We start from the raw sequence: 13704 nt of genomic DNA, 5'->3' as shown, positions 1-13704 counted from the left end.
TAACGTATTTCGTCATAGTCACGCCGGGACTCTCTCCCCCAATGATATGCACATAAACTCTCACCGCCTCGCCTCGGCAAAGCATCCCTTTTAGTTTCGTTCCTTCCGCCGCCCCGTCCATCTGGCAGGAAACCACGCGCGTGTTGGTGAATTTTTTTTTTGTATACATTAGTCCCAGACGTGAATTTGTATTCGGTCTTGAATGCACCTGCATATTGTCAGCTTGAACTATCATCTTTCTATCATTACGACAATTCACTATCCCTGTTCCCTGTCGTACCACAAATGAGGACCGTTCATCGGAATCACCATGGCGGATGTCTCAAACGGTGGCAGAATCGTGCCCATAGTCACCCCTACGCCTACCCCGACTGTGGAGGTGCAGGTCCAGCAGGAGACGCCACCAAGTGAATCTCCCAAACCACAAGAAGAACAACACGAGGAGGAAAAACCAGGGAAACGACAGCAGCCTAAGAAGAAGACGCGCAAAAATAGCATATTCGAGGATGCGGAGGTTCTCGAAATTCCGTGCCTGAACGACTTAGGGCTCTATGCCTTACCTACCGAGGGTGATGGTAAGCCTACACTCTCCATTGATTGGTTTTGTTTCCTTTGTGCAATTGCCTGGAAATGATGGGTTTGTTTAATACGGCAAAGCTAATTTTCTGTGTTTCCAGGCAATTGCCTCTATTACGCCCTCTCCGACCAATTATACGGCGACTTCACCCACGGCGAAGAAATCCGCCTCCGTCTCGCAGACCACATCTCCAACAATCCCGAATACTTTATGAACTTCAACGCCGCCATTGGCGAAGTGCGTCGAGCCCCAAGGCGAGCTGCCACGATGAGCAAATATTCTTCCCATCCCCGTTCCAGCCCTCCAGGCGCGCCAACTCCGTCCGAACAAGACAAGGAAAGAAGCTTCAATGACAAGGTGACTGAAAGTCGCAAGAATGGCGTTTGGGGTGGCGCGGAGGAGATCCAGGCGTGCTGCCAGTCTTTTAAGAAGGATGTACATGTGTATACGATGTATGGGGCTCAGACGTTCAGGGATGTGCATGCTCCTGAGTGGGAGGAGAGGGAGGTTTTGCATATAGCTTTTCACGTACATTTCCCTCCATTGTGTTTGATGAGCATTTCCTAATCTGTGCAGGACTTCCACCATTATTCGTCTGTTCGACATACCGAAGGACCTCACACCGGAATGCCCAACATCACGAAAGAAAGACTTCAACCGAGAGACCCCAACACATCGTCTGCTGGTACAGTTGTGGAAATGGCCACACCATGGAAGATCTCCGCAATTCAAGAAGGCCTCGGAGGTAAATATGACCGAGACACAATTATCGAAATGCTCCAACAATGCCGCGGCAATATCGACCGGGCTTTCTGCAACCTCCTCGAAGATGACTCTGGTACCAGCACACCATCTACAAATGAAACCAACGCCATAACTAGTGCACCCAACAAAGCAATCCTAAAAACACGTCTGCAACCCTCGTCACGATCCTCATCACCCTTCAGTAGCGGCAGCAAACGCTCCGCCGACGACGGCGACGAGAGCGATCCCGAGTCTGAAGAACCTCGTCCTGCACAGCGTCGTCGACGACCACTCCAAGGACGAGAACACAAGAGACGGATTCTGCCAGATGTCACGGTTGGAATTGCCTTTCGAGATGATCAAAATGATTTGGTGTCCTTGCGGCTGCGGGTCAGCCCTGAAGCGGTGGCTAAAGAAGCACCAACGAGTCAGACCCCGGAGACAGACGGGAGTACCAGCTCGACCTCGAGCTTTAACGAAAATATCCCAAAAGCTCAAGACGAGGGGTCAGTTGGTGAGACGAGTCAGTCACCATCAGTTGAAGCAAACGGCGAACGAAAACCCCGTCGAAGTCTTCGTCTTACCGCTCGGAGCTCATCTGACGGTGCCAGTCCCGCTTGAGCCGCATTTTAACTTCCTGCCTTTTTTCTGTTCATGGTCTCTTATTTCTCAACTATCTATTGCTATCATTTCGATGATTGCATAGCGTCATTTCTTTCAATCTACTAGCATTTAGCGTGGGTGGTTTTCTATGGGTTTTAAGCGTTTTTTTGTTTTTTTCTTTTAAATTCTATTGGATACGCGCACACGAATTTCGATGACGGCGTTTGGTTATTACTATATTAGCATTAGGCATACAGTTGAAAGAGACGAAGTGCATGCATAGAAGAAAAGTTGGCTGCTTGATAAGCCTGTTAGTCATACAGGTTGATGATGATGAGAGATGATAATGAATGATTTGGCTTGGTCAACTTTCCATTTGTAAGGTTCAACCTATGTAACGTAAGCCACTAGCGAGCGGCCACTACAAGCCAGTGGCCACCCGGAGTATTGCATACAAAATGGCACTTTTTAAGACCTCAATATCTCAGCAATAACACATTGGTAGGGCCTGAAAATTGGAATATCAGTTATTTCGACGTACACAAGCAGAGGTTAACCCCAAAATCTCATAACATATTCAGTTCTTTCCAATACATAGAGACAGCATTATATACAGCTGTATTGGGAATAACACTGTATTTCAGATGATAAAAGAATTCTAAACGTTCTAGACCAAACAAGGAGGCTTCTGCAATGCATCAATATTAGATGTTATGACCTTTAATAGAACACTTATAACTTTAGTTGTGATTTTGAGGTCCTGAGAAGCGCCAATTTGTATGCAATACTCCGGTGGCCGCTGGCTTGCTTGTAGTGGCCGCTCGCTAGTGGTTTACGTTATAGAGAAATGATGCCCTAATCGTCAGGCTCCAGACCGAGATTCTTGGTAAGCAATCACGTCACGGCGTTTAACCGCGCCTCCGGACTTCCATACATTTGTCCAGACCTCTGTTCCCTACTGTGCACATTGACAACCCCCTGCAGTATTCGATTCCACTCAATTCCTGACAAATCCCGTCCAAAGCAACATGTTCCCTGGTAAGTAAAGTGGCAGGACACGGATTATTCACCTCCGTTGTCGGGATTAATCATCCATCAATTGCTCACCCCCAGAAATTGAAACGTCATTTGTGTGTTCCCATTTATTGCCCCTCTCCGCCGCCTGCCCCTCCTTTTTCTTTTTTTCTAACTAATATTATTATATAGCTCGTCTTCTACGGTCTTCTTCTCGTTTGATCCCACTTACCGCTCCCCTTCGGTTATCTACTTCTTTCTCCGTCTCTTCTCGGTTCACCCCCAGAACAACCACCTTCAAACCCCAACAACCCATCCTCTCTCCTCGAACATACTCCACCATGTCTGACCACGGCAACGTCCACCCCATCAAGTCGTACGCCTCACCCTTCCACCCTCCCCTCTCTTTAAAACCTACAAAAAAACTAACAAAACTAGCGAGGCCGAATATAACGAAAAGGTCCTCAATTCCACCGGCCTTGTCATCGTCGACTGCTTCGCCACCTGGTGTGGTCCCTGCCGGGCCATCGCTCCCAGAGTCGCCCAGCTCTCGCAGATCTACTCCTCCGCCAAGTTCTACCAGATTGACGTCGACGAGCTGAGTAATGTTGCCAGCGACTTGCAGGTTCGCGCGATGCCGACTTTCATTCTGTTTAAGGATGGAGAGCGTGTGGAAGGGGGTGATGTTGTTGGTGCTAACCCCCAGGGGTTGGACAATGCTATCAAGGCGAACATTGCATAGATATCTTCTGTCGGTTAATTTTGTTTGATATAGATATGGATATCAATCGATATGATATGTTATAAAAATTAAACGTTGATTTACTATTAATGGCCATTTGACTGGATAAGGCTGTTATGCAATGCAGGGTTGGACCTGCAGGATGACTGCATATGGCTTTCTTAACCGTACATTTGTCGGTACAAAGTACCTGTACCTGTACCTGTACCTGTACTTGTGCTCCCCTACCTGAGTGTACACAGCCTTGCTGCATAGTTAAGCCATCAATTGTGTACCATGCTGCGCCATGCTACGTTACGCCAGTCTATGTATACGTTCGTACATGTGGCAGCGGCAGCGAATATTTTTCCTGAGTAACCCCGAATCAATATACGGAAGTACATCGCGTGTTCTTCTTTCAAGCCCGGGGTACGGATGGATAGAATACTCGTCAATAATGCGATGAATTGAGTGTAATTTTGATGTATGTGCTTCTTCATTGGAGCGGGGAAACGTAATAATAATAGACAAGTATATATATTCACAAGTATGTACACATGTTATCTCTACTATCTATACACAGGGGCCTGACTACCAAAAAGAGAAAAAAAAAAAAAAAAAATAACACAACACAACACATCCTACAGTATCCCAAGCAACAGAATGCAATATGTCCATTCCAGATACTAAAGTATGTATGTATATGCAGCTAGCAAAACTCGTTTCCTCTCAACTACTGCACACATCACAAGGGGTATCAATCAAACAAAAAGAAAATTATTGCCCGCAACCCGGGACACAGGATGGATCGGTGAATGAAAGAAAGTGACAGGTAAGGTAAAAGAAACAAAGGAAAGTGGAATGAAATGTCCGAAAGAGTGACAGTTTGTCGAGGACAGTGTGATGGTATGTACCGAGTAGGGGGGAGGTATTAAAAACATTTAGATGCAAATGCAGATGATTTGAAGAGAAGAAAAAATGAGAAAGGGGAAAGAAGAGAATATGCCCAAGAAAGTAAAAGAAAACGAAATGCAATTTTTGTTTACGCGACGGGACCATGAGTATGGTCATCTTCGTCAGTCGCGTAGTCAAGCTCTGCCGAATGCTCTTCAATCGGACTAAATTCCGCTTCGGCAGAGGTGGGTGATAGCGATTGAATGGTTTTAAGCATGCCCTCGGTCGACTTGGGCCGCACGGTTGGGTTCACCAGGACCGGTCGTTTGGCGACTTCGGTATGCCATGTCTCAGACGGGTCCTCGTCGGGCAGACGAAGATTCTGCTGGGCTTCTGGCTCCCCCACGGCATCAGTACTGGTGCGTTGTTCTTCGTCGTTGCCTGCCGAGAAGCGAACAAAATTTGGTGGGTCTTCCACGTGAGACGCATCGTCGGGACCCTCGAATTGACCCGTGCTGTGTCGGACGGGGTGGTTGGACCTCCGCTGGGAAATGCGACGCAAGAAGTTTCCCGACATCCACGAGCCTTCCGAATCAATTGATGCCAAAGACTGGGACAATGGCACGTTGTCATCGTCCATGTTATCGCTCATCCATGAACGGTGACGGTTCTGAGCAGCCGGCAGATCAGAGTCTGAGCCGGGAATCGGATATGCAGTTCCAATTGCGGTTCCAATTGGGATTGGAATACTACCCGGGTGCTCTTCGGGTTCCTCGACAATGTCAGGTGACTGTAGTCGGGAATCAGGCGGCGACAAGGGTTCATCTCCGAAATGTTCAGTGAATTTCGACTGCGACCGTTTGACGGTGTTTGTGGAACGGGGGAGCGGTCGTGACGGGATCGGGGATGGTGCCGCAGGTGCGGGACCTGGTGCTGATGACTGCGTAGGAATCCTAGAGAACGATTCGCGGGATGCATGTGATGCATGGGAGGAAAAGTCCGACGTCTGGTCGTGGAACCGCTCACGGTATCTCCTCTTAAGCCGCGAGCTGCCACGGCGGAAGAGCGAGGAGAAGGTGTTCGTACGCATGCCACTGTGGTCGGACAGGCGTCGTTCCGAATCCACGGTCCGGGAAGCATCCGACAGGGATTCCCGTCCCCCCAATCCGTAAATCTGGGAGGATGTTGGACTGCCCAGGCCGTGACGAGACGTTGATTGAGATTGGGCTGGCGAAAGAGTGGTGCGAGACATGCTGATGTCCTGTGATTGAGCAAAACTTGGCCGTTGAACCAGCTTAGGTGGCCCACGGATCGAGCTGTCATCAATGTTGCCAATAACGTGGACGCTTTCGAGCGTCTCATGACTACGCTTTGGATCTTTAGAAGAATCACGCAGCCACGATCCCGCAGGCTCGGGAGATTGAATCGCATCGCTCCTGGAATCAGGTTCTCTGGAAGCATCTGCGGTCGGAGGACGACTGGGGCCCTCGAGGAAGTTCTGTCGTTCGTCTTCAACGGCCCCGGAATCTTCAGCAGTTTCAGCAGCACGGCTTTCGGCCGCACGCTGCTTATCAGCAGCCCGTTGAAGTTTGCGTTGGAGTTTCTCCTGTTTCTCAATGGCTTGACGCTCTTGCCGGCGTCGATCTCTTTCAAGTAACTCACGTAGGCCACCAGCATCGAGGTCATCGACATAATGGTCGACCCGTCGTCTGGACAGGTTCTCCTCCGATGCGGTCAAGGTGGGTAGCTTTTCTCGTCGCGTGGAAGCGGCAGAGGCATTGTTACTGCGAGAAGTAGGCAGCCGAGGAGCCTCGTAGCGAACAAGAGGTCTTGGAGTAAAGGCTGCTAAAGCATTGACTTTGAAAGTATACGCTTCAGGGATATCCGACATGGACGAGGCAGCGGATTCCCGGACGGACAAACTAGTGTCGGAGCGATGACGTTCAGAACGTCGACTCCGCGACCTGGGGGCGCGTTTAGCAGGAGCGACCGGTACCGGATCACCGGGACGATGGGGAATATCGATGGGACAGGAGGCCATGAGACGAATCTCCTGTTCGCGGGCAATTTTGTTCAATTTGCGCTGGCTCAGGCGTTTCTTGAGCACGGCGTGGCCATTGTTGTTGCCGCGTTTCCCCTTTAACGAAGTTGATCGGGACATGGCGGATTGTTGAGGCCCCGAACGGGCAGTATAAGAGTCATCGAAACGCGGATGTCTTTGCGCCCGACCGTTTTTTGCAGGGAGAGGTTGAGAGTGATGTGAAGGTTGTGAGAGATGAGTGTTTTGACTATGAGCAGTACGGGGAGGAAGTTGAGAGGAGGCGGAGCGAGTGGCAAGCATATTGCTGTTATTCATGGAGGCGGAATCGGAGTGTCGGTTCTTTTGACGCTTAGATTTCTTGCGAGTCAGGCGAGGCTCAACATCGGGCGCAAAGGAGGCCATTTCAGGGACAGGCTGTGAGGCTGTAGTGGCGGTTTCAGGATCCCCGAGCTGAATGGTGTGCCGCTTATTCTTGCGACTCCAGGGCCATATGGCCATGTCGATGTGATGGATCAGACAGTCAATACAAGGGAGACAGTCATTGGGGGAGACACAGGGTAAACATAGGGAGGAATGCGTGGGGGCAGTTATGTCAGGTACAGGGTATGGGTAGGGATAGAAGAGTGTAGAAAGAGAGAAGGTGGAAAAGAGAGGAAAAATGAAAAGAGAGAGAGAAAGAAAGAAGAAAAGAAAGACAGACAAAAAGGAATGAAAAGAAAGAGCCAAAGGGGCAATGATCAGAAAAAGCAGCAATAGACCAAATGCAAATATTATGGCATATCATCAACGGGGCCGGCCGTGACCCAAACATGTCTAGTTCTATTCTTGTATGTATCGGTATTACAGACCTGTTCTCACATAGTATGCTATCTACAAGTAGAGTACTCAGTACGAATACTCAGTACAGAGTACTCACACTGCATCTATCATTCCCCTACTTTATCCCAGGTACAAGTATAGAGTACAAATACAGGTACAGGTACAGGTACAGGTACAGGTACAGGTACGAGTATATGCCGATGCCACGGCAAACGCAACGGTTCGTAACATAGTACCGTAATTTATCCACTTTTAATGACCCACCGGGCCAATTAACGGGAGTCTGTGCGGTCTGGACCTAGTTGCTTGTCATAATTAGCATAATTAGCTGTACGGTACAAGTACCGAGGTATTGTGCAAACACATGTCCAGTCTTGTATTTGTATTTGTACATGTATTTATGAGCATCGAAGAGTATTGGAGAGCATTGGAGAGCATTGAAGAGTACTCATGAGTACTTAGAGTACTGAAGAGTACCTCTACTGTATCTAGGACAGACACGGTAGAACAGCCATGTGCGTAATCACCAATTACCAAGTCTGTCCGCCCCGCTGTAATCTTACTTTGATGAGGTTCTGTGGAGCTTTGCCGAGTCGAATATCGGTGACTAGCCCATGTCTAGTCAGTAGTAAGACATGCTCTACAGGGTACATACCTACTGTAGAACCCTGCCTATAACCACAAGTCCATAGTACACGAGTCACTCTATGTCATGACAGGGTTCTATATACTATACTATCCTATACTACCCTTATCAACGCTAGACGATGATCCTGCCAGCACTTGCATAGGGCTTCCAACTTCTACTCAACCCCGATAGGACCACGTCAACGCCCCACGTCCCCGTACAGGCACACAGGACACTCTGCATTATCGGACATTCGCCCTGCACCGCTTTTTTCCATAACGGTCTCGCTGCATTTATCCCACAGATACTCTGTACAGGTCAGCTTGTCTCGAGTCATGTCGGCCAACGCCAACGACAAAGAAGGCCGCCAATAGTTTGGCGGCCTTGGTGAAACTAGTACGCCTGTCATGCACATCCTGGGGGTGATCATTGACCTCCCTGCGTCCATGAGTCAATTCATGTGTGTCCTCGCTTTGGTTTTGGTTTCTGGTTTCCCAAGAAATTGGGGTGAAAGGAAAGCGTTGACTTCGATATGCACGCAAACAGACCATCCAATTTGCCCCAGGATGAGTGGATGCTGTTTCTTTCACACGTCAATTTCCCCGATATGGCCTCTTTCACTCTCCATTTCCAGAAGAGCAAATAAGCCAGAAACTATTTCCTAGTGCTGATAACTAATCATCCGCAAAGTCAAACAAACCGATAGGATTGACCCGTGCGGTTGAACCTTCACCTTAAACCAACTATGGCGGGTAAATTAGATCTGTATTTCAAATTGACAACAGTTATACTAAGAACTCATCTCCTCTAATATGCATCTGTACTGCAAGTCCAATTCCTCTCAATCACTAATCGCAAATGAAGAGACGCAAGCATAGTCAAGAATAGCCCTTCTCGGCGCCGCCCGCCAAATCGGCACTCCGCTTAGTCTTTTATGCAAACAGTGAGCCCTCTCCTTTATGAGAAATCTGCGTTGTAAGCGATGAATTTGAATTAAGCGACCTATTCGACGAAATCTCTCTATACAACCTCGTCCATGTCCCCGGCATCGCTACGGTCCTGAACCACGTCGATACCAGAGCCAAAGTCACTGGCTATCTTGCCGCAGAGGATGGTCTTCAGAAAGCGCTCACAGACGCAGATATCAACGTTGTAACAGCTGGTATTGCCCGGAAGCCGGATATGACTAGAGATGTATACATGCGCCACAACAAATGTCTTGTCTCTCTCAAGATAACATCTGACAATGTAAAAATAGATCTATTCAAAACAAATGCCAGCATCACCCACTCCATCTTCACACAATCGCAACAACATGTCCAACAGCAATCTTCTGCGTCGTCACAAAACCCGTCAACTTGTTCCTGCCCGTCGCAGCCGAAACCCTTGAAAAGGCGGGGGGTCTTCAACGCAGCTCATTTATTTTGGCGTGACGACTCTGGATGTCGTGTGTGCATCTACGTTTATCACGCATACTCTAAATAATAGTTTCGGGCCCTAGAGCGTTTGAAGTACCGGTTGTTGGGGGACATAGTGGTGCTACTATCTTACCGCTTTATAATCAGGCGGGGCCGTCGGTTGAGTTGGATGGGGAGGTATTATTCATCGTGAGCCCGACTTAATGTGGTGCATTGTGGACGAGACTAATCAGAGATAGGCGCATATCTACCTACCTGCTATTCCTGGTGGTAAACAGATTTCTGCTGAGCTCGGAATTGGGTATTTTGCCGTGAGTATTGTGTTAGGCGGGGCTAGTACGACCAAAACGTTGCCTATTAGAGAGATCTCGGAGAGAGAGAAGGAACTGCTTGAGGTTGCTGTTAGGGAGCTTAAGGGAAATATCGAGACTGGGTTGGCTTTTGCAGGTGCATGTGGGTTTATATATAATGTAGTACGGTCATCAGTCAAGTCATTGCTCATTAACCGGTCTATAATATACAAAGACGTATCGCCCAACGCCTGATAATAATACATGCAAAAGTAAAGCCAGTAGCAGCGTGCTCACACGCCAACGAGTCTCAGTACAAACTCGTACACGCCAAGCGTGATGACGGCCGACGGCACAGAACGAGCCGTATGGGGAACCAGTCCCCCATACATACCTGCCATGCCCTCTTCTTTGAGGACGGTGCGGAAACACTGCACGAGGCCGGTGTATTTTGGAATACCGTTTTCTTTAGGCGCTTGCCTTAACCGGGTTCTGACAACCTGCAGACCGTTAGTAAAGCTCCAAGGTCAAAACCAGGATAAAAACACACCTCATGAGGATATGTCAGTAAGTTTGCAGCTAGCTTAGCTGATCCTGCAGCGCCGCTTGTGCTGGCCCAGTGCGCAAGCTCGGTCCAGGTAGGGCTTGCTCCCTCTGTTGTCTTCAGAGACTGATTGAAAACTGTCTTTAACTTCTCGTAGAGAACCAAGTGCAGCGCCGTCTCAACGGTCCCGAGATAACTCGCGCTCATTCCTCTGTATAAACCACGGATACCCTCATGGCGTATCACCTGCCTAACACAATCCACACTGTTTCGGTACCTCCGAGCCGGAGCCTCCCCAGCATGCGTCTGAGCCCGGTCAAGCTGTAACCGTGTCTTAACAAGCCAAATTGGATTCGTGGCCGTCGCCGTCGCTATCCCGGCGCAAATAGCGGCCTGAGCATGAACAAACGGGGAGTCCTGTCCGTGGTTCAGCAAATTAGCCCCAATCTGCTTACAGTTCCCGTATACATAGAACTTGATCGCAGTCGCGGGCACCACACCCGCTAAACTCGGACCAAGACCACGGAAAAACGCTGGCCAACCCTCTATCCGGTAGATGGAGCTGATAATGTTCGCTGTGTTGGTTTTCGGCGTGGGGAACGAGGCGGCGAAAGGGCGATCGGAGACTCGATAGATGTCGGATTGGAGTCTTGTCCGTAGAACATCGAGCGGAGAGGTTACAATCGCAGTGGCGAGACCTCCAGAGCTGAACAAATCCTAGTCAGTACCCAAGTATACAACCGCCGATGTAGGGAAGCAAAACGTACGCGCCCGCCAAAAGGTGCACCCAAGGCCCTGGGGCCTTTTTCTTTTCTAAAACATGAGCCGTGTTAACCGACACACTCTCATCAAACTGGCGACCCTGGATCCTTGCGCTTTCTTGCATTTCGATAACGCATCTTGCAGGAGGGGAGATAACAAAATTGGAGCTCAAAATCCTTGATTAGGTTTTCCGCTGTCTCACCGCCTTTGAAAAATCTGCCATTCCACTCCGCATCCCCAGCCGATGTTCACCGCCTTTCATTATCATTCCAAGGTATGCCAAAGCACGACTCAAGCATCCAGAAGGCCATTTCAAGATTTCGCAGATATGTACAGGTAGAGTCAGGAAACATCCATCATCATAAAAGACAGAAAATACACGAATCAAACGCCCCGTTTCCGCAATCGATTCGGCTCCCGTTCCAACACCCGATACCTGCGCATCCCGTGTCGACTCAAGAGTCGTTTTAAGGACCATGACTCGGAGGACCCATTGCTGTTATTATAGCAGGTTTTGTTATTGCTGTCGTCAATGTTCTGGAATGATTCTCGATGTTCGTGGCGTGATCCAGAAGGAAAGTAGTTCGAGTAAGCGTAGTCATCGTCCGCGCGGAGGGCGGTTAATGACTCGGCGCCCATAGTTTGTCTTAGTAGTTTGTACTACTAGTTCACCGCCGTGTGGGGGTTTAATGGAGTGGTATGACGCGGGCAACTGCTTGCGTGTTGGCTGGTTACGGAAGGATAATGGTGAATAAGTTGATGATATGATTAAGTCGATAGGGTGGGTATGAGAAAGACGAAGAATCGACAAAAAATATAGCCTCGTAAGTGTCCAGAGTCTGATATTCAATGACGGGGCAAGCCGGAGCTGGGTTTGCGTGATTGGTCCACTGGGCGAGATCCCGTGATGGCACGTGGACAGACATATTTAGAAGTGATGAGAGACATTACGAAGATGGCGGAGTAGATGGGATTTGTGGGATAAAGACCAACCTGACATGTCTGCGGCAAAGGCGAATACTATTCATATCATCCTCTAGGGCATTGAATATCTCAGCAGGATTCCATCTATGTCATGATATGACGTTCTAGATAGGTGGTAGATTCCATTCTTACTTGATTACTAGTAGTCAGATGTGGTAGAGTTACCAGGCGGGCCAGTGCCGCAGCTAGCAGCAAGTACAACAATATGAAGGTCATGGACCAGTCGTTAATTCGATACCAAGTCTTTGGCTAAAATGGGTCATCATCACATTTCTGAACACGTCCGAACGCCGTAAGACATTAAACTTAGAACCAAATCTTAATCAGCTCCTCACTGACAGCACTAGGCGTCAGAACACCACTGTCCGTAATCAGAGCGGAGATCAAATGCGGTGGCGTAAAATCAACGGACTGGCAACTGTTCCTTGCAACAGACTTCGGAGTCGTTTCTGTTGTTGTCTCCTGAGGCTGTTGCTTCGCTTCGTCTGCAATCTCCTCCTCCGTCTTGAAGTCGATCACGCGCTGCTCAATTGGAAGGTCGTACTGCCCAAGCGGATAGAGTCGCACGAATTTATGGCTCTCCGCAACAGCATAGAAAGGCTTGCTCATTGCCTTGGCAAGCAATCCAATCTGGTAGGTTCCCATTCGCGACACGATTCCTCCATTTTCCACCACACCTTCAGCACCAACGATCACCATGTCCGCCTTGCCTAGAGCGTATGCGACAGCCGACTCGGGGATTGTGGCCACAGGGACACCCTTCTCGCGGAGCGCGCGGACAGTCTCCATACCCTCTGGCTCCGCGCCAGGCGAGCTTTCAACATTTTTCGACGACGAGAGAACGTAAATCACACGGAACCGCACCGCAGACGGTCCACCCTTCTCATCAGCAGCTTTTTGCAGCAATGACGCAACCACTCGAGATCCACCGTTCGTAAGAACCGTACTGCCATCGCGAACAAACCCTCTCCCAAACGCAGCAATTTTGTCACGGCTTTCCTTTGCACGTCTAATGAACAACCGGCCGTTCGACAGCAAGTGCGCGCGGATCGCATTGAAGTCCCCCGCAGGTCCCAGTTGACCGGGCCGTTGTAGAGTTGTAATCAGATATCGTTGGAAAAGATCGGTGCCTGCAGACAGACCGATAGGGTTCGGAATCGAATTCTTCAAATGCTCGGTGGACTTGTTGAGTAAATCGAGTGTCTCCGATATTGTCGAGGAGGGGGAGTGTGTGAGGAGGAGGACAAGGGCTTCGATGGCCGCGATTGGCATCGTCAAATCGGGATCAGAGCGGAGTAATTCATTGTAAGTCGCGACAATGCTGCAGTGACCGTTAGCCTAGGTAGATCTTCAAAATTAGTAGCTTAGCTATTAGGGTCACTTGCTCGAATGGCTTCGACGAATCTGGTGCAGGCGCCATTGTGAGGCGTGTTCCTTGTTAACTGTTTTCAAACAAGATATTTATTCGAGAAAGCCGATCCGTCAAGCGTACTCTTTTAAGCCTTGTCTGTTGTGAGATATGCTGTTCTATAATGCACTTGCTCCGAAAGAGTCATAAAAAGAAAGCGTGGGAGAGATAATTGTTTGCGCTGTTTGCATCATATGCCCCTCGCCGACCGCACTAGTTCGTTTTAGGTTGCCCGTGTCAGCGGTGGTAAACAAATC

The 13704-nt window shown here is 49.1% G+C and overlaps 6 protein-coding genes across 6 annotated transcripts; 3 read left to right on the top strand and 3 right to left on the bottom strand.

The window, feature by feature from the left end:
* Window positions 1–135: 135 nt before the first annotated feature.
* On the top strand, window positions 136–1942 carry EURHEDRAFT_502755 (OTU domain-containing protein; the record flags this gene model as incomplete). Its single annotated transcript, XM_040785782.1, has 3 exons — window positions 136–575; window positions 678–1105; window positions 1154–1942. Exons 1-3 carry the CDS (start codon window positions 311–313, stop codon window positions 1940–1942), a joined length of 1482 nt encoding a protein of 493 aa, XP_040637654.1. The 5' UTR covers window positions 136–310.
* A 1092-nt stretch (window positions 1943–3034) lies between these two features.
* On the top strand, window positions 3035–3782 carry EURHEDRAFT_531675 (thioredoxin family protein). Its single transcript, XM_040787194.1, has 2 exons — window positions 3035–3314; window positions 3377–3782. Exons 1-2 carry the CDS (start codon window positions 3280–3282, stop codon window positions 3678–3680), a joined length of 339 nt encoding a protein of 112 aa, XP_040637653.1. The 5' UTR covers window positions 3035–3279; the 3' UTR covers window positions 3681–3782.
* A 431-nt stretch (window positions 3783–4213) lies between these two features.
* EURHEDRAFT_413559 (uncharacterized protein) lies at window positions 4214–7321 on the bottom strand. Its single transcript, XM_040782199.1, has one exon. It carries the CDS (start codon window positions 7090–7092, stop codon window positions 4702–4704), a length of 2391 nt encoding a protein of 796 aa, XP_040637652.1. The 5' UTR covers window positions 7093–7321; the 3' UTR covers window positions 4214–4701.
* Window positions 7049–10004, top strand: EURHEDRAFT_516239 (uncharacterized protein; the record flags this gene model as incomplete). Its single annotated transcript, XM_040786455.1, has 7 exons — window positions 7049–7051; window positions 8920–8984; window positions 9040–9235; window positions 9322–9442; window positions 9530–9648; window positions 9699–9912; window positions 9934–10004. The coding sequence occupies 7 exons, from the start codon at window positions 7049–7051 to the stop codon at window positions 10002–10004; spliced, it is 789 nt and encodes a 262-aa protein (XP_040637651.1).
* Window positions 10005–10042: 38 nt separating this feature from the next.
* EURHEDRAFT_378598 (mitochondrial carrier) lies at window positions 10043–11179 on the bottom strand (the record flags this gene model as incomplete). The annotated part of the gene is made up of 3 exons (XM_040779088.1): window positions 10043–10249; window positions 10300–10999; window positions 11061–11179. The coding sequence occupies 3 exons, from the start codon at window positions 11177–11179 to the stop codon at window positions 10043–10045; spliced, it is 1026 nt and encodes a 341-aa protein (XP_040637650.1).
* Window positions 11180–12345: 1166 nt separating this feature from the next.
* On the bottom strand, window positions 12346–13459 carry EURHEDRAFT_516237 (translation initiation factor eIF2B subunit alpha; the record flags this gene model as incomplete). Its single annotated transcript, XM_040786454.1, has 2 exons — window positions 12346–13360; window positions 13425–13459. The coding sequence occupies 2 exons, from the start codon at window positions 13457–13459 to the stop codon at window positions 12346–12348; spliced, it is 1050 nt and encodes a 349-aa protein (XP_040637649.1).
* Window positions 13460–13704: the final 245 nt, after the last annotated feature.

The sequence above is a fragment of the Aspergillus ruber genome (genome assembly GCF_000600275.1).
Source record: "Aspergillus ruber CBS 135680 unplaced genomic scaffold scaffold00018, whole genome shotgun sequence".
In the NCBI taxonomy this organism is placed as follows: Eukaryota; Fungi; Ascomycota; class Eurotiomycetes; order Eurotiales; family Aspergillaceae; genus Aspergillus; species Aspergillus ruber.
The sequence above is the reverse complement of the archived record's forward strand: the minus strand, read 5'-3'. Positions and strand labels throughout refer to the sequence as shown.

Bases quoted from the DNA above. Each gene is read 5' to 3' on its own strand.
- EURHEDRAFT_531675 (XM_040787194.1), top strand. From the start codon at position 3,280: ATGTCTGACCACGGCAACGTCCACCCCATCAAGTC. The intron at 3,315-3,376 runs GTACGCCTCACC...TAACAAAACTAG, and splicing joins AACGTCCACCCCATCAAGTC to CGAGGCCGAATATAACGAAA.
- EURHEDRAFT_413559 (XM_040782199.1), bottom strand. From the start codon at position 7,092: ATGGCCATATGGCCCTGGAGTCGCAAGAATAAGCGGCACACCATTCAG.